Here is a 22,443-nt window from a genome sequence, read left to right on the forward strand (position 1 = left end):
AAAAAAAAATGTTCTTGTTCTTTTTTTTTGCAATGAAAAAGCTAGTCAGTAATTATAAAAAGGGCTTAACTATTTCTCCATTTGTTATTCAGAAGGGAAACAATGGTTTTCTATTGGGAGCAAATGTTTCGGTTGAATGAAAATAATTTTAAATGTCAATCCGCCCAGAAGGTATGACTAATTTTGGGTTTAACTTTAGCTATTAAAGGAAGAAATAATAAATAGAAAATAACAGAACATTTTGTCCAAAGAACATTTGCCAAGAGATTTTATTAGGCTTGCTCAATTTGACAAACTTGATTTAAGTACACTTAACATTTAGTAAGTCAATATGTTAGACTTGAATTACATGTTCTCAGCCTGTTTTAACAAGCTGTTTTTTTTTTTATTACTCTAAATGTTATTCAGCGTTAAGATTTCAGCATATTCAGCTCTGGAGATAAATTAAAGGCAGCACCTTTTAGTTTCACTAGTTTTCCACTTATATGTTTATCTTGCTGTAAAATGTTAATTTAACTCTATAAGCAACAAACTATTTCATTAATTAACATTGATTTGCAGAAAAAGGCAAATGTATAAAATAAATAGTGTTTTCATTTTTTAGCAATATTTTGGGATGGGTTAGAGTTATCCCCAATCGATATCTAGAATATGTAGATGTTTGATGTGATGGTGTATTTTTAAGTCTCTTGTTGTGAAGGCTGGAAGGAAGTTGTGGCTAAGTTAAGTTTGATGTGTCAGTGTGATAACAGCTCAGCCACATTGCTGGCAGCTGGAACATTCTGAAGACTGCAAAGGTTCCAGCTAAGTGCTGGAACGCTGCTAATTTTCATTGGCTGCTTGTGCAGCAGGAAGCAATCGGCAGCTTGTGTTCTTCTCCGGTGTGGCTTGAACACAAAAACATTTACAAACATGTTTTCTGGCCAGACCGTAGGAAGCACTGCTGCATTTAGCAGCTGATTCACTGAAAAATCCCCACTTTCTTCTGCCTTTTGCTCATTTCTGGGTCAGAATGTCTGTGGCTGAAGGACAAAGTTTTTGAGTTTTCCATTGTAAGTCTCTGTTTCACCTCTAATACATATAAACACATTTTTGAAGCATATCAGAAATACATCCAGAGACGTAAAATTAAAATAAGAGTTTTGTGGTTTGTATTTCTCAGTAACAAATAATGAACGATAAAAACCTTTTAAATTTCTGCAACTATATTGTGTTGATGCAGTCAATATATTAAGTTTGTTTTGAAGAGAGATTCCTCTTTATCTCCCCAGATCTGAGCCCATGAGCTTCTTGTCTCAGGGTGAACCAGGAAAACAGCAAGCAAGGGAGGCGGTGGGTCACATGAACCTGACCGACTGGAAGAAATACTCAGGTACTCCACAGACAGTCCAGGCCTTTTCTCGTATTTGTTCAAAATGGGCCGTTTGTGGAACTGATACTTCAGTGTCCTTTAAAACGTTTTCTGAAAATACAACAGTAGGACTCGGATTTCCACAGTGACAAATGAGCTGTGTGAAATGTGGCTTTCAGGCTCTGCTTCCACATCAGATGATGAACCTACACCATCTGATGATGACGAGGGCTGTCCAACGAACAAAGACCAGCCGCATCTGCGGTTTGAGATTACCAGCGACGATGGTTTCAGTGTGGAGGCAGACAGCGTTGAGGGTAAGAAAAGTCATCAGGAATGACCTTTCACAGTTGTAATCTACAGGTCATCCTGGATTGTGTGAAAATTACTGTTTATATTTCTGTTTTTGTAATTTTTTGGATCATTATCTTGCTGAAAAACACAGGATGGACCCACCTCCAGTCTTTTTGGCAGTGTGAAACACATTTTTAGTAAAACCCCTTGACATTTCTAAGATTGATTCTGTTATAAATGCTGTTATAAAAATTTATAACAGCACTTGCTCTAATATTTCTGGGGCTTTTGCAAGAGAAACAAACCCATAACATCACAGTTCCTGCCTCAAAAACATGAGCGACTCCTTTACGTAGTCAGTCTAAGTTTTATGCTATATTCCCTTGATTTGTATGGTTTTTGTCATGGCTTGATGCCATTTTTTCCCCCTCATTCCTTCCCACCAGTGGCCTGGAAAGCAGTGGTTGATGGTGTGCAGGAAGCCCGAGCAATCGCAAGACTCAGGCCCCTAAATTTTCAGAAGATCACAGGCGCCCGCATGCTGGGGCTGGTCCACGACGCCATCGTGTTTTTGCTGGAGCAACTTGAAGGAGCCCACCGCTGTCAGCGACATACTTTCCGTTTCTTTAAACAGTTCAGCCAGGAAGACGATCTGCCCGTCAATCCCACCGGCTGCGCCCGTTCTGAGCTCTATGTCAGGTATGACTGCCTAATAGTTTCGCCAGCATTTTCCTTTTAACCTGCTTCTGGTTACATCCACCTGTTGATATATGAAAGCCAGACCTGTTTCTGCTCTTGTTTGCACAGAACAAATGCTGACCACAGAGCAGATGTGCAATGAGATGGTTTTATCCAGGCGTGGTTTCAATAAAACAAATTTGCAACGACGTGTTAATTTAGACTATGTGCTACATTGTGTGTTTTTACAGGAAGTCTACATTTGATATGTTCAACTTCCTGGCTTCTCAGCACAGACAGCTTCCCGACATTGGCCCATATGATGATGAGGAAGATGAAGTACTTCTGAAGTCCACAAGGTCTTGTATTACCTTTGTACTTCCTTTTAGATCTTTGAGAGTCAGAATGAAACTTTTCAGCCTTCAGACATGACAGCCAGATGGAGAGCTGGCTGGTGTATTGGTGCTCACAGTTCTTGGAACACTGATGAGCATTGGCCCTCAGCGGAACTGGTTTAAACATTGGTCATTTTAAAATTATGACCAATTTTTAAGACCATCAAATGCATTTATTGTTGTACTTAAAAACAAGTTTGTTTCAGGATGTTTATTTTACACTAGCACACGAAATGTGGGTCTTTTAGTTTTGAAGTTAAGTTAGTTAATTTATAGGGATTCAAGGATATAAAAATTTGGGTCGATATTTGATATAAAAATTGCAGATATGACTGCCAATATTGGCGGATATTATTTATATCATATATATTTCACTACCCTTTTAACACCCCAACAACAAGAACGCTGACATTGCATCTCTGTTCAGTTAAACATCCAATCACATCCTGTACTGAATCACTGTCACATGACCAGCCCATCCTAAAGCACAAAGTCAAAAGGAAAAATGAAGGAAATAAGAATAAGTTGTTGCTGTCGACCCAGTTTTACTTATCGCCTCGATACCAATATGTTAAAAAAGGATTAATGTCGGCCGATACTGATGTTGATGCTGATATATCATACCTGTGTTTTACTTTTATTATTCAGGACTGAATCTTAACTTGCAGTCTGAGCTATGCTGCTTACAAAACAGCTTATCAATAAATAAAAGAATAATGTAATAGTGTTTGTTGTATGAATCACTATGGAGGGCCATATTTCGTCTCAGTACTTTTAAAAACAAACTTCTCTGAGGATGATATTGATTTTCTTTTTTTTTTCTTTTGTTTTCAGTCTGACTACAGAAATGATTTTTTTAAAAATGTATTTTGCAGCTATAAGCTGAAACTAATTCTCAAATGTTTTTATGAATTCTAACATGCGCATGTTGTTGGGTGATGGATTTATTGGCTGGAAATGTGTAATGTGAATTACATCCATTTAATCAATTGGATAAAAAAAATCAAACCTCTAATCAGAAGTTATCACGATAAAATTAGCCAGTTCTAATCTTCGGTTGATCGATTGATGGATATCCATTAATTAAAATAAATACCACAGAGTTGTATATGTCTCTGAGTCCATATTTTTTTGTTCTTTCTCTCAGACGGGCTACCAGTTTGGAGCTGCCAATGGCCATGCGTTTCAGACATCTGGAAAAGACGTCCAAGGAGGCGGTTGGAGTCTACAGGTCAGCTGCTTTTACAAACCCAACATGGTTTTATTGCTGAAGGTTGCTTTAATGCAACTTCTATAATAATAAATGGTGATCAGTGAAGAACGGTGGCACTCAGTCAAATAAGCTTACATAGCACCAGCGGTTTTGTTTTTAATGAAACCAGGTGTCTTCCTGTTAAACAGACATCTGTTTATTCAGGTGTTCAAATTTAAAGGTCAGCTTTTTAGTGAAGCCTCATTCGAAGTAAGATGATAATATGCTTATGGTTTCAGTAGTTTGACATTATGTGAACTCTGCCATGACTCTGCTTCTATGGTATTTTTTTGTGAGTGTTAGCATCTCTGCCACTAAATATATCCGTCCCATATGGACATTTTCAGAAGTTAGTTTGTCCAATAAGCCAAATATTTTAATATGCAGACCATGAAAGCATGATAACTGGCATTCTATGTATTGTGCATATCTATGGATGTTAATGAGCTTACATAATTAAAACCATGAGTCAAGTCAAATTTAACAATGAGAGCATTTGAAAACAAGTAGTGCTGATCAAAGCGCTCTCTGCAGTTAAGGCCAAAATACTGAAGGGAATTGTATGACAAAAACAAGTCACATTTTTATGGTCAAAATGTCTCTGTTCAGTAAGTAAATACATATTTGTTCATTAAGCTTTCTGAATGTTCCCATTTAAATAAAATCACATATGTTACATATATGTATAAATAAATATGACCTTTAATGAGGAAATTCATTTAAATAACTGAATTGAATGTAGTACATTTTGTAGGAGTCAACACAAGATGAAAAATTAAGTTGTCATCATTTTCTTTTTATGCAAGAAAATGTCTCATAGTGTGTAATGGGAATAGGGCTGGATTCATCCTCAAGTACTTCACAATCTGGATTGTGAAACCTATTAATATGTCATCTAATACGTGCTGTTAGTCAGGTCATTGCATTCCTTTCTGCCTTCACAAAAGAACTAAGTGTCTTAATTCAGAGGAATCTACATGGGATTTACAAGGAAATGTAAACTTTTTTCATGCAGATTCCCAAACACATTTTTTTTCTCTGACGTATTCCCCCTTGTCAATGCAGGTCTGCGATTCACGGGCGCGGTCTGTTTTGCAAAAGGAACATTGAAGCTGGGGAGATGGTCATCGAGTACGCCGGCATCGTCATCCGCTCAGTGCTCACCGACAAAAGAGAGAAGTACTACGACGGCAAGGTAGGGCGACTCTCCTCTATGACCAGCTTCAGCCTTAGGCCAATCAGGTGACGGGCCGTCTACAGTGCCGTGTGCAATGTTCTCCCCTTCAGGGTATCGGCTGCTACATGTTCCGCATTGACGACTTCGACGTGGTGGACGCGACCATGCACGGCAACGCGGCCAGGTTCATCAACCACTCCTGCGAACCCAACTGCTACTCACGCGTGATCAACGTGGAAGGCCGGAAGCACATTGTCATCTTCGCACTCCGAAAAATCTACCGGGGCGAGGAACTCACCTACGACTACAAGTTCCCCATCGAGGACGCCAGCAACAAGCTCAACTGTAACTGCGGGGCCCGGCGATGCCGGCGCTTTCTCAACTGACGACTCGGTGGAATGTCAAGAAAGTTGAGGATCTTTGGTCACTAGTAGGCCTTAAAATTAAGGTGGCAAGCAGCGGCCTGCTCAGCCTGGAATGAGGATAAACCACTATCACGCTGACCGGATACACGTGAATGGTCAGGAATAAGTCCCGGGAAATAATGTGGCTTGGAACGTAAGGAAAATCCAACTTTTGGGACGTTTCCTGACTCACATTTCCACAGTATACCTTCTTTTATTATTAGGATTGTTTTATTTGGGTGAGGAACCTCCACATGTTCGACTGCTGCAGCAGTTGGCAAGGAAGTGGTTTTTGCTATTTATAACTAGACGTTAAAAAGCAGAAACAAAGAGGGGAGTTTCTTCATTTTAAATGGAGGATGCCAACACTCACCAAGCCTTATGTGTTTGAAGCATTGCTGAAAATCTGTCAATAGCTACATTTTGGTTCCTGATGAGTTTTGGGATTCATCATCCAGTCGTACTCACAATGTTCACCATTGCTCCATTCAGTTTTTTGTTGTTTTTTTTGGTGGTGGGTGCATTATATCCCCATCTGTGCAGTGGTGATGTCTGTTTTTTTGAGCCATACATTCACCCAATCTTGTATTTATGTGTTTTAATTTACTTACAATCAACATTTTTCTTTTTTTTTTTAGATGTAAATTTTGTTTATAACTAAGCAACCATGGTGCTAAAGCTTTGAAAGCTTTATTTTACTTTAGTTGGACTAAAATGTCTTGAGAATCAGGAATTGTTTAAATGTATATTTTACTTTCCCTGCTGAGATCACGAACGTTAAACTTATGCACTCAAGCATTACTCCTAAAATCACTTGTGTGCCGAGATTTTCTGATTATCATCAATCATCAGCTCGTCTCCATCCACTCTCATCCAGTGTTCAGTTTTAAATTGGATGTCGTAATGTGCTGGTGATATAGTGTCATAAATATAAAGACAAAAGCGCTTCTCAAGAGGCAGCGTATTTGCTCTGCGTATGTAGCAAACACTACCCAAGCCAAAAGCGAAGATTTGTGGAGGGAAGAACTTTTTTAAAGTATATATTTTATTCTCTTTTATTCTTTATCTGATGCTCGATTTTTTTATTTTATTTTTTCTGGTCCTACTGCAATAAAGACTTGGCAGCCCGGCGCTTGCACACGAATAAACATCACCATCAAAACATCACTTTCTTCTTTCGGAGACCTGCTACAGTTTGTCTAGAAGTCGAGGAGAGCACTGGGGATAAAAGCATTGCTACTGAGCGCTTGCGTTCGGCTCCGGTCAGTCAGTCGGCACGGAGCTGATGTGGGGGGGGGGGGGGGGGCATTCGGCACCTTTAAAATTGAAAAAGAAAAAAAATTGTTCAATGTTGTAAGTTGTTCAGTGCTGTTAATGACTAGGCTAAAACTAAATCACGCTGTTCCACTTGTTAATCGTATTTATTCACGTTCTGATTTGTGTTTTCAATGGTGAAAGGTTGTGCTGTGTATAAAGCGGTGGCGGTCAAGTGTACTGATAGAGTTCTCCCTCTTTCCTATATATATATATATATATATTTTTTTTTGGTTTGTTTGTTTACAGATGTCCTTTGTTTCATTTATTTACTTGAATTTTCATTTCAGGCAATTGTGTCATACATTTAGGCCTTTTATGACTTCCTGAAACAGCTTTTTCTTTTTTTTTAAAGAAGTATTTTTATTCATTTTATTTTATTTTTTTATTGTAGAATACTGCCTATCTTAGTATCAGCCAGAGTTAAAAGTGAGCACTGTTTGTCTGTTGGAAACCCAATCGTCTTTCCCCATGTTTTCCGTTTTAGAGTCTCAAAGGAGTACATTTCCATCATGTTTTCTCATTTTCTCATTTGCATGACCGATACTGGGTTTCAACCCAGATTAGCAGAGTCAGTCCTAACTCCTTGCAAGGATTTCTACCTCAGCTGCTTAAACAGATGTTTGGGAATACTGATGCAAAAAGAGACTTTGATTTAAAAACTAAAAAGCTCGATTTTAATAATCTTGTATGTGCGTGTGTGTGTGTATATATTGTGTGTTTTTCTTTTTTTTTTTTCTGTGTGCATGGAATGAAGGCTGCAGAAGCACTAGTTAAATGCAGAAGTTATGACCATCTCTCCCAGGATCTGTTAAGAAAGCTGTATGTTATATATACACACCTATATAAATATATATATATAAATATACATATATATAATAAATATATAAAATAGGGTTATTTTAAAGTGTAAAAGACAAATGAAAAATTGTCCTCTTTAAATTTACGTCTTTGTTACCATGTACAAATAAACCCTGAGTTTGTAAATATTTGTAAATATTTGTATATACATTTCTAAACCTGTTTAATTTTCTATGCACTTTTTTTATTTATAATGTTACTTGCTTAATAAAGATGTTAAGATGTTTGAACATATTTTAATTGTTTATTGTAACACGTCAGTATGATGCTGCAAAATCACAAAGGTAATGGAGTGAAAATGGTTGTTTACTTAAAATTTTTTTTATTAAAATAACACATGTGCCTCTCAGTATAAAACGATTCTCAGTATAAAAATAACAGTCAAGAATGATTGTATAAAGATACAAACAAATGCAAAAACATTTTCAGAAATCTTTCAGAATTTTGAGGGGCATTGTCATAAACATGCATTAATATGCCTTAAAATCATGTTTTATTGCACAGACGTATATGAAAATAGCAACACTCCCCCAATGAGCACTGAAGATGGGCACTAAAACAGCATTTTGTTTCATCGTCTTCCTTAACATCCTGCTGAGTCTGTGTGGTCTCAAGATGAATGTGGTTCCTAGTATGACACAGTTCCAGTTGTTTTAATGACTGCTTTGACTGTGTCTATGGTTACGTTTATTTGAGTGCATTTCCTGTGTGCATGTCCTAATTTACGAAGAACACGTCATCCCTGCATGAACGCCCTGTTCTCAGAGTTGAAAGCGAGAGAAGTGGGCCTCTGTGCTGCATTCTCTGTGTGCCAGAGACATACTTTGTGGATTATTGTTGACTACTACAACTGGAAAAGTACAGACTTCTTTTTTAACACCCCCCCACCCCCCGTTGAACGTGAGCTCAAATAAAAAGTTGGATTTAAATAAATACACATTATGGTGAGATTTTGCTCCTGCACAAAAGGTTCATTCAAGGTTGTTGCCTTTTGCGTCATTCCCTGGCTCACTTGCCAAGGAATGATGCATTCAACACAGATGGACTTTTCTAGAATTTAGTCTGGACTTTTCTACATCCCACATCTTACGTGTATGGGTGGGAGCTGTTCTTGTCAAAATAACTCAAGTTGAATACTAATGTGTTTGAGGTCATATTACACCGTTCTGTTTGAAAGAACATCGTCAACTCCATGTTTAGAAAGACAAAAAATTGTCACTCTTGTGAATTTTTTAAACAGGTTCAGGCCTGAGTTTTGCCAGAACGCTGATGGCGTCATTGCGATTCATTTGTCTGAGCAGTTTGGCCAGGTTGGCCACCGTCCAGTCAGGCTGCTTGCTGGTGACCCCCTCCAACACAGCTTTCAGGGGGCTTTTCGTATCCTTCATGGAGTAAGTGTAGGTGATCCAGGTGGAAGTGAAGGAGCAGTGAGACGCTAGATGCTTTGTGCTCTTTATGCCCTGCGTGTCTGGGTCCAGCAGAATCACCAACTCCTCCAAAACATCGAGATCATCCAGAACTTTGTGTAATGGTGCTGACAGGATATCGGCATCTACAAAAAAAAAAAAAGAAAAAGAAAGAAGGTATTGGCAAACTATTACTATTTGGTTGTGATGACATCAGGAATTTTATTTGGTCTCTTTTGTTGTGTGTGTGTGTGTGTGTGTGTGTGTGTGTGTGTGTGTGTGTGTGTGTGTGTGTGTGTGTAAAAGACCGTCTATGTGCTTGATTGTAACTCAGTTGGTTTCATGCAACACATCTGGAAACATTTTTCACTCACTGAGCACGTCATCCAGCATTTCGCTGCTTGTCCCTGCTTGGATGGGGGAAAATCCTTCATTCTTATACGATGCCCTTCTGTAAAACGCTTTTTTACACACGCCTGCGGAAAGCAAGAAGAGACGCGGTTAGTTTTTGCAATGCTGGATTTTAAGTAAGGGGGTTTACAAAACCAACATTTCCGAGCATAGGTTCATATCTGCTCGTCACAGACGTGAATTTACATCATTTTCAGGCTTTTGACTTATTTATTACCGGTCTGCGTTTTGTTTTGTTTTTTACAGCTACAAAAAAAAAATAATTGTAGCTGTAAAAAACCAGCAACCAACAAACACCTTTCTCCTGAGTCATAGTCGCTCGTAAATACTCGTATTCTTTAAAAAAAAAAAAAAAAAAATATATATATATATATATATATTATCACTTTGTGCAATGCACCAGTGCTACTGGCAGCAAAACCAACCCTCAGCATGATACTGCCACCATCATGCATGACCTCTGGGTCAGTGTTCCTATGTTTGAAAGCCTGAAATTCATTGTGGCCAAATAGCTCAATCTTTCTCTTGTCTGACTATAAAACGTATCTCCAGGCAGCATTTTAGGAAGCATTGATGAGGATGGTCAAGGCTCAAGCTTTCAACCCTGAAAAAGTTCTACAGTTTATTGAAACGCTGTTCTGCAACACCAGTGATTCGCATGATGCTTCAGATGTCGTGAAGGGCACTGAGATAAGCTCAGCAGAGAGGTCAGATAAGACAGTGCATCTTACTGTGAGCTATAATGCAGTTATGAGTGTAATAATTAGGGTTAAAAGCTTGAATAGCTATTTTCATTATTCACTAGCTTGTTTTTGTTTGTTTTTTACTTTTGCTTATTTCATTCTGGTAGCAATTCAAAAAGCTTCAGAATTAGTTGGAACAATCTCCCAGTGTTAAACAATGGGAGATTTTTGGAAACACTGCTGCCTTGTAAAAGTTGAGATTTGTGTCATGTTTGTGCAGTGCATCAGTGCATTAGTAATCAGCAGTCATAGGCTGAGCAAGAGGATTGTTTCTGAAGAAAAAAAAAAACAATGTGGTAATTCAGTTCCCATCTTCCCTTTACCACAAGGGTTTGCTCATATGGGAAGCTGAAAGTTTCATTTAACCAATGAAATGTTGATATATTCGCAGAGGATTCCTGGCTTAAACACCTGGCTGGTGTCTGGAAACCAACCACTTTAAACAAGGCATCAATTCAGCCAAAACGAGCGCACAAATACGCAGCCTGAGCATCGGGTATTTTCCCCTAAAATCCAGCTGCGCTTCAACTAAAAAGGGAATATTTGTCCAAATATGGCTAACTGCGTATGTTCATAATGGACCCTGTACATGTGATGTACAGGGTCCATTTTGATCCATTTTTATTCCATCCTGGTTGAAAAAGCCAACAGTCATTAACAACCCAAATATCCATGAATATCCATGAAGAAAGTTAGTAACTCGCATTGCATACCTCTTCTTTTTTTCATCATCAAAGCAAAAAGACCAGCAAACAGGAGGAGAACAATTATTATTGGTACAGTCCCTTGAAAGAATAACAGAGAGAATTTAAGTCACATTTTGGCAACAGAAAATGGGATTTGGAGACGCCAGTATTTGTCACTTACACAGAGCTGCGTGCTGCGAACTCGGTGAGACAGTTGTCATGTATGTTTCCTCTTTATTCTCCTGGAAAAAAAAGGGGAAAGAGAAGTTTTCAACATCACCAAAATAACCATTGCTAAATTATCTCCCCACAAGGCAAATCATTATTTCGTAGTTGCCATGGATAAATAGAAAACCAGAAAATCCAACAGTAATGACCGTGCAAGTGAATCATCTACTTAAATTCAGAGTAACAGCGTGAGTTCCTCCAATTGTGCCTGCTTATACAACTGAGTCAAACAGGTGGTTCTGATTTAGAGTGCATTCCTGTCTGGGAAGCTACTACGTGAAGCTTTTGGCATTGCTTAGAAAGAAGTTGATTTAAAAGCAGACTGTAGAGGGGGAAACTCATGAAATGTTTATGCAAGGGGCAAACTTCTCTTTTCCTATTACTTAGTTGGATCATAACCTTATACATGGATTTCAACAACCCCGATTCTCAAACAAGACAACTGTGGAATATTAACAGATTCCAAACGTCGGGCAACTTCGTGCAACACGCGAAGCAACTCTCAGAAACAAAGACTGTTGTTTGCGTTCATCAACAAAACATATTGGGCTGTATTTGCTCCGTTTTTGTAAAAATTTAACAAATTACAAGTTTTCCTTCGAGTTTTGATTTCAAATTGAATGCGCAGGATATACCATAAAACGTTTTGAGCGAATGTTTTTTTTTTTTTTCTATTTCATTCTAATATCCTAGAAGCAAATGAATCTGCTGCTCTAAATGTCTTTACGCAGAAAGATGCGTAAAAATAACACATTTCATGGAAACATAGATAAAACTTCACAACAGTCATGTCGCTGGGGATTTTTTTTTTCATGCGTGGGCATATTTCCTACTTATTTCCTGCACAAACCAAAATAAACTGCAGATAAAGTGACGATCGGAAACATTACCATTGTTGCAATGCTGAATGATGTTGCTGCATGGGTGGTTGTGGATTTCTGAGGAAGAAGCAAACGTTGATGTGATGCACGATAGAGATAAAGTAAGTCAAAGTGAACCAAAGGTAACGGACTCACAGGGAGGGCTGTCGACTCATTTCTTCAGTAATGCAGAAGCAGAGGAAGACCAAAAAAAAAAGAGAAAATCGTTTATTTACTCTGCGGAAAGTTTCACACCGAAAAATCCACTTTGCTGAAAACAGGCGCGATTGTAATCCAAACACAAAAATGCAAAGAAGTTGCATTTACCTGACAAATAGCTCTGCTGATCGTAGTTTTCTTACCTTATTTCCTGACAAATAGTGTCGGATATTGAAGTGCAGGTTTCCAGTACAGAAGTGTCAGGAGAACACGTAGAACATTGTTGACAGTAATGCTGGCTGCCGTCGTTAAAAGTGTTGGGTTTGCATTTCTTGTGAGTGTCAGAGTGGAACCCACCTTTATCGTCGCGTCCACAATTAGGTTCAACTTCATATCCTGCATAATATAATATAATATAATATAATATAATATAATATAATATAATATAATATAATATAATATAATATAAATTATGCATACCAGCTATTTTTTCACACGGGTCACATTGTCTCGTTGATCTGTTCCAGAAGGTAGTTAGATCTTTGCAATTGTCCGAGAGAGCCATCTTCTGCACTCTGTTTCACATGATGTGTGAAGAAGCGTAATATTTTATAGTCGAAGGCGGAGCATATGGTGACTTATAGTACACTTCCATTCTGTCGGAAAACTGACCACGCCTTAATGCCCATAAAGAACCCGGAGGAACTTCAAGTAAGATCTCACACCTAATCAGTGAGACTCTCACATCACATGAGGTTGAAGCTAGATGTTCACTATCACTATAGAAACAGATACCCTTTCCCCCGACTGTTTGAAATTAAATTCTCGTTTTAGGTCAGTTAAGACTATACCAAAATTATTTCTATTTTCTAAAAGGAAGAATAATACTATAATACTAGCATTGTTAATGTGTATGTCAGGGTCAAGCATTTTGGATCCACAAGCTTCTGTTATTGGTTTGCTGATGTTTTGATTTTTATTTAAACCATTACTCTTCCTGACAGAATTGGTATAATTACCCAGGTTTCAGTTACCCACACATTGGGTTGTGTGTGTGTGTGTGTGTGTGTGTGTGAAACTGAGATCTTTGTGATGGCAATACCACGGCAACGACTTTGTTGTCCTTTATCCATGTTAAGAGGAGTTTTTTTTTTTTTGCTGCAAAGTGTCTAATGTCAAAATAATAATATAAAAGAAGTTTAAATGAAAAGATGAAACAAGTTAAAGCATATTAACAATTAAGTCAAGGTTAAAAACAGGCAAAATTTTACAGCAAACATTTTATTGGCTAAATGCTGCTCGACTTTGGCTTGAGTCACATAGGCACATTTTTGGAGGCGAAATTTGACAGATGATTGTTTTGTTTTTCTGGCAAATCTAAAAGAAATTTATATACATAATTGCGCAGGATCAGTATTTAAAGTTCAAAATTCATTGTTTAAAATGTCTGGTTCTAATGTGATTATTTTCTTTGTTTTGACATCTTGGTAGTCTTGACTCATTCACAAAGTAGCTGAAGACATTCTTATAAAAATGTGATAAACATTTTAGATGTTTTTAATTATATGTATCATTAAAATTATTTATTGCCTTGTTTTATCAGTTTTATGCTCCTACTTTATGAAGCACTTAATTACTTTTTCGGTGACAAGTGCTTCATAAGTTACAATTTACTGACTAGCTAACTGGTGAACAGTTCTGTTTATTTTGTATTGGACCTAGATTTCTTAGAAGAAGGATGTAATATAAATATGGTTTGTAAAAGTCCAACTAATTGTCTTGTCAATTGTCTTGTTTAAAGTTAAGTTGTTCTTACAGCTGCCAGTTCAATAACCACAGGCCCGTCCTGCATAGATGTTGTATAATCGAAGGATAGATGATCTACTCTGAGGGATACAGTGAGAGTACTGCTGAGGCAGCATAAAGCAGGAGCTTAACTCTAGCTCGAGAAGATATATCTGTAAAGCCTTTCCTCCTACTGTTAGTGGCTCATTGCCACTAAAGGTACGTAGACTTTAGTCAGTTCATCTCAGATGGGATTTATAATTGCCAAACTTGTGTTTAGGTCACTTTTAAGAAGCTCAGATGTAGTTGCTGGCATTGGTCAGGATGCTGGAACCTAATTGTATTGCTGTTTTTTAACCAAGCAAAGAACTTTGACAATGACATCATCATGATCATACTTTGCTGCTAGTGTTTATTTTCGTCCCGTTTCTGTGATGCATCCTGGCGCAAGAGAAGACGGCAATGTGGAGACCACCCAGTGCTGTGGATCGACGCGGGTCCAGACAAAAGGGCAACAGACCTCTACAACTAGTTACCCACAGTCTATCATGGTGGTCCATTCCATGCCAACAGGGGAGAAGATTCATTGTGAGAGCTACTTGATAAATGTAAGCTGTATTCTATTGCTATTTTTTTGTTTTGTTTAAAATGGAAGCTTGAATTAGTGTAGTTCTTGCTTTAATCTTAAGAGTGTTACCATATCTTAAACAAGATCCACATATTTGTGGTACATGCCGCATATTTAATAATATAATATATCAAGTAATGAAACTACACAAGTGATTAAAAATGTGCACAAGTTCTCTATCTCAACTCTCTTAACCTTTCACCGATTTGTACTTATGGGTTGTCAATTTGACTCAACCTGCTGACATTTTGTGGCCTGTAAATAGACCATGAATTCGTGAAGCTGAACCAGCATATTTCTCCTTTTAGTCAAGTAGTTTGTTAAATTACGAAACCCCAAAATGACAAAAAGTTTGTATCTGACCTTTATTTAATCAAGTCAAAAGTAACATTACTGATGCATCGTTCCAAGATTTTCTTGAAATCTAGTGATCAAATGTTTACATTGGAAGAGCACATATACGAATAAGAGATGAAAACAATAAAAACTTGTGGTGGAAATATTTAATTAATCAATGACTGTGAGATTTCCATAGAGTTTGGAATGATTCATTCACTTACTGGCAAAAGAAGAGTGTTGTACCAGAACTGGGAAAGGGCTTTATGGGAAGAGGCTCTGCAACATCCTTAAAAGTACAATAAACATAAACAGTTTCATTATCTTCAATGAACACTCTGCCTTGAAAAATGTCCTGTCCAGTTCCTGGGCAGGCTCTTCCTTAGGTCACCTTAACCTTCACATGGTTCGACACAAACAACTGTCCTGTAATTTTAGTTCTGTGAAAAAAATTGTGTTAGGCTTTAATAAAAACACTTTATGAAGACCACTCAAATCTCCCTCACAATATTATTCTCTGTTTTGCAGAAGAAAGTAATTTGAACTTTGAATATTGACAGGAAAAAACCCATCTTAAAACTGTCAAACGTTTTGACTAATTTTCTTTCTGGATTTTTTTCCTTAGTAATTGCATTTTGAAACAATTTTCTCAAACAGCAATTGCTCTCAGACATTCAAGGGCAAGGAAGTTTAACCACTTAAGCTTTCTTGTGGGAGAAAGCTAATTTTTGTAGCCAAAATTAAGTGCAGAGAAACCAAAAAATGCATGCATAAAATGGCAAAGGAGAGAAAAAAACCATGCGCAGCAATAAAGCTGTAGTAAATTTAAATGTTCAGGGAATACTACAGCTTTAATACTATTCCCTGTTGTGTGCAAAGAAAACAGGGAAAGTTCTAAGAAAAGTTAGAAGCACTTTCCTTAGAAAGTTTGAGGCACTGTAGTGCGTTGAACTGAAATGCACTCCATGACCTTGTGGTTTGGCCGTAGTTCCAACAGGAAGCGTATTAACTGTGTTTATTTCCTTAGACGAAGCCGGACAGAGCTGCACTTACTGACACCGTGGCAGGGACTTCTCCTAGTTTTGCACCGACCAGAAAACGCTACAAAAGCACAACGGATATTCCTTATCGAGGCAGTATTTGCTTGCTACCTCCCTGCGCCCCTGGAGTCACAGATGAAGAGCAGAACATCTGGCGGCGCTGTTCATTGAGCGAGGCCAACAATGTCTCACAATTCCGTCGTCATGCCCTCAGTGTCCCCAACATGGGCTCTTCCAGTCCCCTTCATTTCACCCACAGCAGCCCTCTCCACACCAACCCACTCTCACCAGCACACAGCAACATATCTAGCCCTGGAAGGGAGATGGAGAGGCTTGCAAAGGCTCGAAGTAAACTCCTAGAAAGTGAAAGCAACCAAACACCCAGACTTCCTCCTGAAACCAGAGAGCAACTTCGTTACGTGTCCAAGGATGGAAAGTGCAGAGTCAATCTAGGCCACATTGATGAAAGGGGGCGTTTTCTTTCTGATATCTTCACCTCTTTTGTGGACCTCCAATACCGCTGGTTTCTATTTGTTTTTATGATGTGCTATATTACAACCTGGTTCCTATTTGCTGGCCTTTACTATGTTAATGCATCCATTCGGGGTGACCTAGGTCAAGAACAACCTCTTGGTACAACTCGGAAACAGTACGTAGGCCAAAATCACTGCTATTTGGGAATAGACGGTTTCATATCGGCTCTTCTGTTCTCCGTGGAGACACAGCGTACCATTGGTTATGGCTCACGGACGGTTTCCCCCACCTGCCACGAGGGCGTGCTGCTGGTCATGATGCAGTGCATCGTAGGCTCCATGATAGATGCTCTCATGGTGGGCTGCATGTTTGTGAAAATATCTCGTCCCAAAAAGCGAGCCGAGACGCTTCTTTTCAGCCGGACGTGCGTCATTGCAAACCGCGATGACCAGCTATGCCTGATGTTTCGCCTCGGAGACCTGCGCGAGAGCCACATGGTGGATGCAAAGGTTCGAGCAAAGTTGATTAAGTCCCGCCAGACAGCCGAGGGGGAATTTCTACCACTGGAGCAGACAGAGATTGACCTCGGATATGAAACTGGATCAGACCGCCTCTTCCTGGTTGAACCTCAAGTCATTCAACACAATATTGGTGCAAGCAGCCCCCTGTGGGACCTGGGCCCGGTGCAACTCCGACGACAGCAGTTTGAGATAATTGTGATATTGGAGGGGATAGTCGAGGCCACAGGTCAGTAACAATTAACTCCAGAGAAAGGACAAATAGAGTAGAATCTTAACATTCCCAACATTTATTTTTCATAGTAATTACAATTTCTTCTGTCCTTTTCTCCCAGTTTGATTTTTATGTCTATCTTCTTTTGCAAAAATATCTTATGAAAATCAAAGGTTTACTTAGTATTGGTCAGTAAGCCAAACCATCAGAGCTTATATAAAGACTCACGTGTTTTATTGCTAAGCTATTCTAGTATTTCATAAGCTCTTTAAAAAGCTCTTTAAAAAAGTTTATGAATATATATGAATTTTTGCTTTGTAACCGAACCAAAAATACCAGGTGAGATGCATCTCGAACCTCATTTTTACTGTCATTCTGATGAATCTGATGTATTATGTCCCTGAGGTTGTTACTTTGCAAGACCAGTTTCTCTACAACTGCAGATGCAAGCATTTGATGTATGTTTTTTACCATCTTTGTAATGTGGATGTTTTTTTTTTTTTTTTTTGCAGATAAGCTTGAGATCTAAACAAGGCTTCCCATCAACAATTCCTTTTGATTGCACTGGATTTTTGTTTAGGACTACCAGAGTAAAGAGTGCTGAATATATCAAGTGCATGCCACACTTTAAAGATTTTAATTCTAAAGAAATGTTGAAAACCATTACATCTCTCTTTCACATCACACTTATGCACTAGTGTGTCATGAAGGTTTTATAAAATACTCCCATGATTGTGACTACAACATTACAAAAAGTAATGAGATTAAAGGAAATAATTTAATAAGGCATTACCATTGTTACAGTCAAACTGAAAGAGTCTCTTCTATTCCAAGAGTCCAGACAATGTTAACTTTCTACAGACTACACACATATTTTTACTAGTGAGATGCGAGATTTTGAGGTTTGGCTCTGGGACTAAAATCCTTGACTTCTCTTTGGGACGCTGGTGTTGCCATGGACCCATTGACTAAAACCAAATAACAACAATCCCTGTGGCCAACATTTTGAGTCTGATTTATAGAATTGCTTTCTGTCCAATAAAAAAAAAAATTAGTCTCTTTTAAAGAAAATAGTTTTTCATCACTTCAATCGGTCTTGTTTTTAGTTTAATTTTTGCGGCAGTGTTTGACATTTGTAAAAGTGAGAGTCTGAACAGACTGCAGTTAAAGAGGCCATTGTTTTGGGTCTGGCAGCTATTACTTCCGAAGTCTACAAAAATGTGGATGGATTCCAGACATGAATTCCCATTGCACAAATCTCTTGACACCAACCAGATTATTTCCAACAAAACATGAATAACAACAGTTTCAAATGTCACATGCTTTGTAACGTTTCTGAAACACATTCACGTAACAATTTCTTTGATCATTTTAAATGAGTTTTTTTCCTATTTTAAATAACTTATATCTCAAAAATAAAGTGACTTAAATGTGAACAAAAATATGAGCCATTTGTTACTCGTTAAATAAAATATGTAAACAAATTGCATTTTCTAACAGGGAAAAAATTCAGCCACCATACCTCCTAAGTACTGTAGTTACCCATTTGGTTGAAATAATATCATTGCGATACTTCTTGTATTCTTCTACCAGTTTTTAAGGTCGCTCCAATCCTCAAAGCCTGGGATGATATGAGCTTTGATTATAGCCCCAGAACCAGAGGATTCTTATTTCTCAGCCGGGTACTTGGCGGGTTCACTGTTTTGTTTTGGGTCACTGCTCTGTTTCAGGATCCAGTTCTGCTTCAGCCTTATGTTCTCACATTTTCCTCAACACCCCCTGATATTTGTAATTCACTATTGATTCTGGCATGTTGAGATTGCCAGATGTTTCTAAAACCATCTAAAATCATCACTAGTGACATGAAGGTTTTTTCTTGGAAGAAAATGATAATTTGGTTTACATTAGACATGCCCTGTGTTCCTATATCCAAATAATTACATTTTAGACTAATTTGTCCAATGAACATGATTCCAGAAGTCCTTGTCTTGTTATTTCAGGCAAACTTCAGTCTGGTCTTCATGTTTTTCGGAGGGGTTAAAATAACTTCTCCCATGGAAATTTCACTGCTGGTTTCTGTAATGGGCGGTACGCTCATTTATTAAAGTAATTCTTTCAGTCAAGGCTGATGGTTTAGAGCTATTGAAAACCAAAAACTCACATTCCCAAAGATAAAAATATTGCATCAGACCAATAAAAAAGGAATTTAATGCAGATGTGTTATATTATCGCAAACACAATCATTAAAAAAACAAAGTTATAGAATTTAATTAAAGTTTTTGCCTAGATTTTGTTGTTAGTAAAATCTTTTGTTATATTTTATCACCTACATTATTGTCGGATTCTATTTGTTGGTTTTGCTGTTTTTTTCTAGGTTATTATTTAAAGAGATAAAATCTTTCCATTTAAACACAAGTTTGTTACGTAAATGCCGATTGCATCCTAAAAGCCATACGGTACTTGTCCTTTGAGTCGGCCCATTTGTACTTTTCTCATACAGATTTGCTCCAGGTAAACTACTGAAGATGACATCATTGCCATGATTATCAGTAATTTCACCTTCGTTTGCACTTGTTTTCAGCTTCATCATACAAATTATGTCAGATTGAATCAATTACAACAGCAACATATTTTTGCAACAGCAATGATACGTGTCCAGCTGTAATTTTTTCAGCCTTAAGCAAATGTACTGTACATTCAAAGAATAAAATGTTATTCTTTGAATAGTAATAGGATGTTTACACAAAGTACTGTGCAGTGAAATTCAAACACATAGCGACATCTTGTGGAACACAATGTGAATTACACTTCTTTCTTTCCTTTTTCTTCTCTTTTTTACAGGAATGATGTGCCAAGCCAAAACATCTTACATAGAAACAGAGATTGAGTGGGGCGCTCGCTTTGAACCCTGCATGACGCTGGAGAAAGGCTCATTTCGAGTGGATCTGCGTAGGTTCCACACCACATACAAGGTACCGCTTCCAAACTGCAGTGCCAGTCAAGCACACCAGTTGATGGTTCTGGCAGGGTGCAAAGTCCAAAGCCACACCACCTGCGGGGAGTGGGATGCTTGGGCAGAGGGAACAGCTGTAGAAGACAAAGACAAGTCTCCGTCTAACATTCGGTTTACCATAGGTGACATTCAGGAGGAAAGAATGTCAGAAGGTAATGAAAGTGAAGCAAGTGCTAAGCAGATGTGATAGAATGTTTTACAGGACTGTTAACTTCCTCCTCCTCACTTTAAATATGCATAGACCCATTTATTAATAAAAACTCAATATCGGCATGTAACAAAAGAAAAATAAAAGGCAAAAGCATGAATAAAATCTTATATTAACAAATTGACTGCGTTTCCATCCCCTTCTTCATCTCTTTGGAAGCTAACAACCTAATTTACGCATTCATTCAAACTAAAGTTATTTCAAGTTTATGGTGCTGTGTGTTTTAGATGCAGTTTATGGTAACAGTGTTAGAAGGCTTACCACTCATAACTTATTCAACATGCGTAAAAAAAACTAATTCTAGATGTACAAACTGTAGCAAACCATCAGCTTAGCAGAGAGACTAGACTTTATTTTTCAGTCATGGATGTCAATTTTATCAGTCAGATTTTTTAAAATTACTTTTCAAGATAAAAATATTGCTTTTTTGTGACACTTAAACATTTTTGAGAAACAAAAACATTTTATTTTCAAAGATAAAGGCAGTTGCAGGCTGCAACGCTAACCAAATCAACCTGACCCTTTGTAAAAAAGTAATGGTCTCCTTTGTTAAAATAATAAATTACTTGTGATTAAACACAAGTAAACACTGATTAAACACTGAGGCCTTCTATGAAGGATTTGTTAAAGAGCTTTAGTGAACAAACAAGATCATAGACACCAAAGAAGGTGGTAGTGAGGTCAGGGAGAAAGTTGTGGAGATGTTTAACTGCAGCTGTTTGATGCCAAGGGTCACAGTTAAGTTTAATTTCATCCAGGCATAAATAGGTCTAAATTACCTAAACACAGACACAAAGAAGAGACAAGAGTCAGAACTTAGTTTTACCTGCAGGGAGAGCACAGTTGAAACCCAGTTACAGATTTCCACCTATGCTCTGAAGCTTCAACTGAGTCTTGCCCTGCTTTTATTAGAATTAGGAACACCCTAGTTACATGACAGAGTGCAGCCCTGAAGGGAGGGGGAACAGAGAACAGCTGCACATTCACATGAACGCAACTCCTTCCTACATTCCTCAAAGGCATATTTCATAAGATAAGACTATAGAATTGCAGTTCCTCTGGGCAATTGGTGCCGGACTGTCTTGTTCATGGTATTCTCCTTTTTCACTCCTCAGCAGGCCGCTTCCAGAGTTTCTGCAAACACTTCAAAACACTCAAAGCACTTCATTAAAATGTAAATGCAAAGGTAAATTAAAATGGATGATAAAGGTAAAGCAAATAAATGATAATAAAATATAAAATACTTCCAACACATAATTACTTCCAGACCTGTAGAGTTGAGTAATTACAACTAGAACTTGTCTGACAACATGACATTGTCAGACAAGACATGAAGTTGAAACAAAGCTAAAGTGGTGTCCCCTTTGCCAGTGATCTCCTGAATAGCAATAATTGTAAATGAAACATTTTATTACAAATAAAAATCTGGGAAGTGTGGTGTACTTTTTGTATTTAGCTCTTTTCTTTCTGATACCCTGGATTAATCTTCCAGTGCAAACAACTACCTTCAGGAGTAAGTGAATAGAGGAGCTAGTGAATAGAGTCCATCTGTGTAAAATTGACTCTTGGTATAAACACATCCCTTCTACAGTATGAAGGCCTCAGTGATTTGTTAAAGAGCTTTAGTGAACAAACAAGATCATAGACACCAAAGAAGGTGGTAGTGAGGTCAGGGAGAAAGTTGTGGAGAAGTTTAACTGCAGCTGTTAATGCCAAGGGTCACATTAAGAAGATTAATGCAATGGAGATAGGCTTTGAGTTATACTGTATGTGTCACCAGATGCTTTTGTCTGCCTACGCTGAACACTTTTGATCATTGGACTGATTCAGAGGATTTTCACTGTGACATGAAACCAACCCTATTCTTAAAAAAAAAAAATCATTGCTTGTCTCACTGGAATCAGGCTTTGACCCCCATTAGCTGTTCAACAGGCAGTAAATGCAAATGCTAGTAAAGGCCCTAGACACACTGCATAACCAAATACACACTCAGCCACACACATCCTCT

The 22,443-nt window shown here is 38.0% G+C and overlaps 3 protein-coding genes across 7 annotated transcripts in view; 2 read left to right on the forward strand and 1 right to left on the reverse strand.

Moving 5' to 3' along the window:
- The window catches only part of kmt2b (lysine methyltransferase 2B), a 34,103-nt gene extending 26,148 nt beyond the window's left edge, over window positions 1-7,955 (forward strand). For all 5 annotated transcript variants that reach the window (XM_023331103.1, XM_023331106.1, XM_023331107.1 and 2 more), the window contains 7 exons: window positions 1,272-1,372; window positions 1,531-1,668; window positions 2,092-2,344; window positions 2,575-2,682; window positions 3,866-3,949; window positions 5,036-5,165; window positions 5,258-7,955. In XM_023331103.1, coding sequence (XP_023186871.1) covers window positions 1,272-1,372; window positions 1,531-1,668; window positions 2,092-2,344; window positions 2,575-2,682; window positions 3,866-3,949; window positions 5,036-5,165; window positions 5,258-5,533 — 1,090 coding nt within the window. In that variant the 3' untranslated portion in view covers window positions 5,534-7,955. The remainder of the gene's footprint in view (window positions 1-1,271; window positions 1,373-1,530; window positions 1,669-2,091; window positions 2,345-2,574; window positions 2,683-3,865; window positions 3,950-5,035; window positions 5,166-5,257) is intronic.
- A 76-nt stretch (window positions 7,956-8,031) lies between these two features.
- On the reverse strand, window positions 8,032-12,846 carry igflr1 (IGF like family receptor 1). Its single transcript, XM_023331109.1, has 8 exons — window positions 12,700-12,846; window positions 12,423-12,615; window positions 12,217-12,238; window positions 12,091-12,138; window positions 11,154-11,214; window positions 11,000-11,071; window positions 9,507-9,608; window positions 8,032-9,278 (listed from the first exon to the last, which is right to left on the reverse strand). Exons 1-8 carry the CDS (start codon window positions 12,782-12,784, stop codon window positions 8,959-8,961), a joined length of 903 nt encoding a protein of 300 aa, XP_023186877.1. The 5' UTR covers window positions 12,785-12,846; the 3' UTR covers window positions 8,032-8,958.
- Window positions 12,847-14,438: 1,592 nt separating this feature from the next.
- On the forward strand, window positions 14,439-20,492 carry LOC102229477 (G protein-activated inward rectifier potassium channel 3-like). Its single transcript, XM_014468555.2, has 3 exons — window positions 14,439-14,612; window positions 15,996-17,229; window positions 20,056-20,492. Exons 1-3 carry the CDS (start codon window positions 14,439-14,441, stop codon window positions 20,412-20,414), a joined length of 1,767 nt encoding a protein of 588 aa, XP_014324041.2. The 3' UTR covers window positions 20,415-20,492.
- The last annotated feature ends 1,951 nt before the right edge of the window (window positions 20,493-22,443 follow it).

The sequence above is a fragment of the Xiphophorus maculatus genome, chromosome 3, assembly GCF_002775205.1.
Source record: "Xiphophorus maculatus strain JP 163 A chromosome 3, X_maculatus-5.0-male, whole genome shotgun sequence".
NCBI classification, from domain to species: domain Eukaryota; kingdom Metazoa; phylum Chordata; class Actinopteri; order Cyprinodontiformes; family Poeciliidae; genus Xiphophorus; species Xiphophorus maculatus.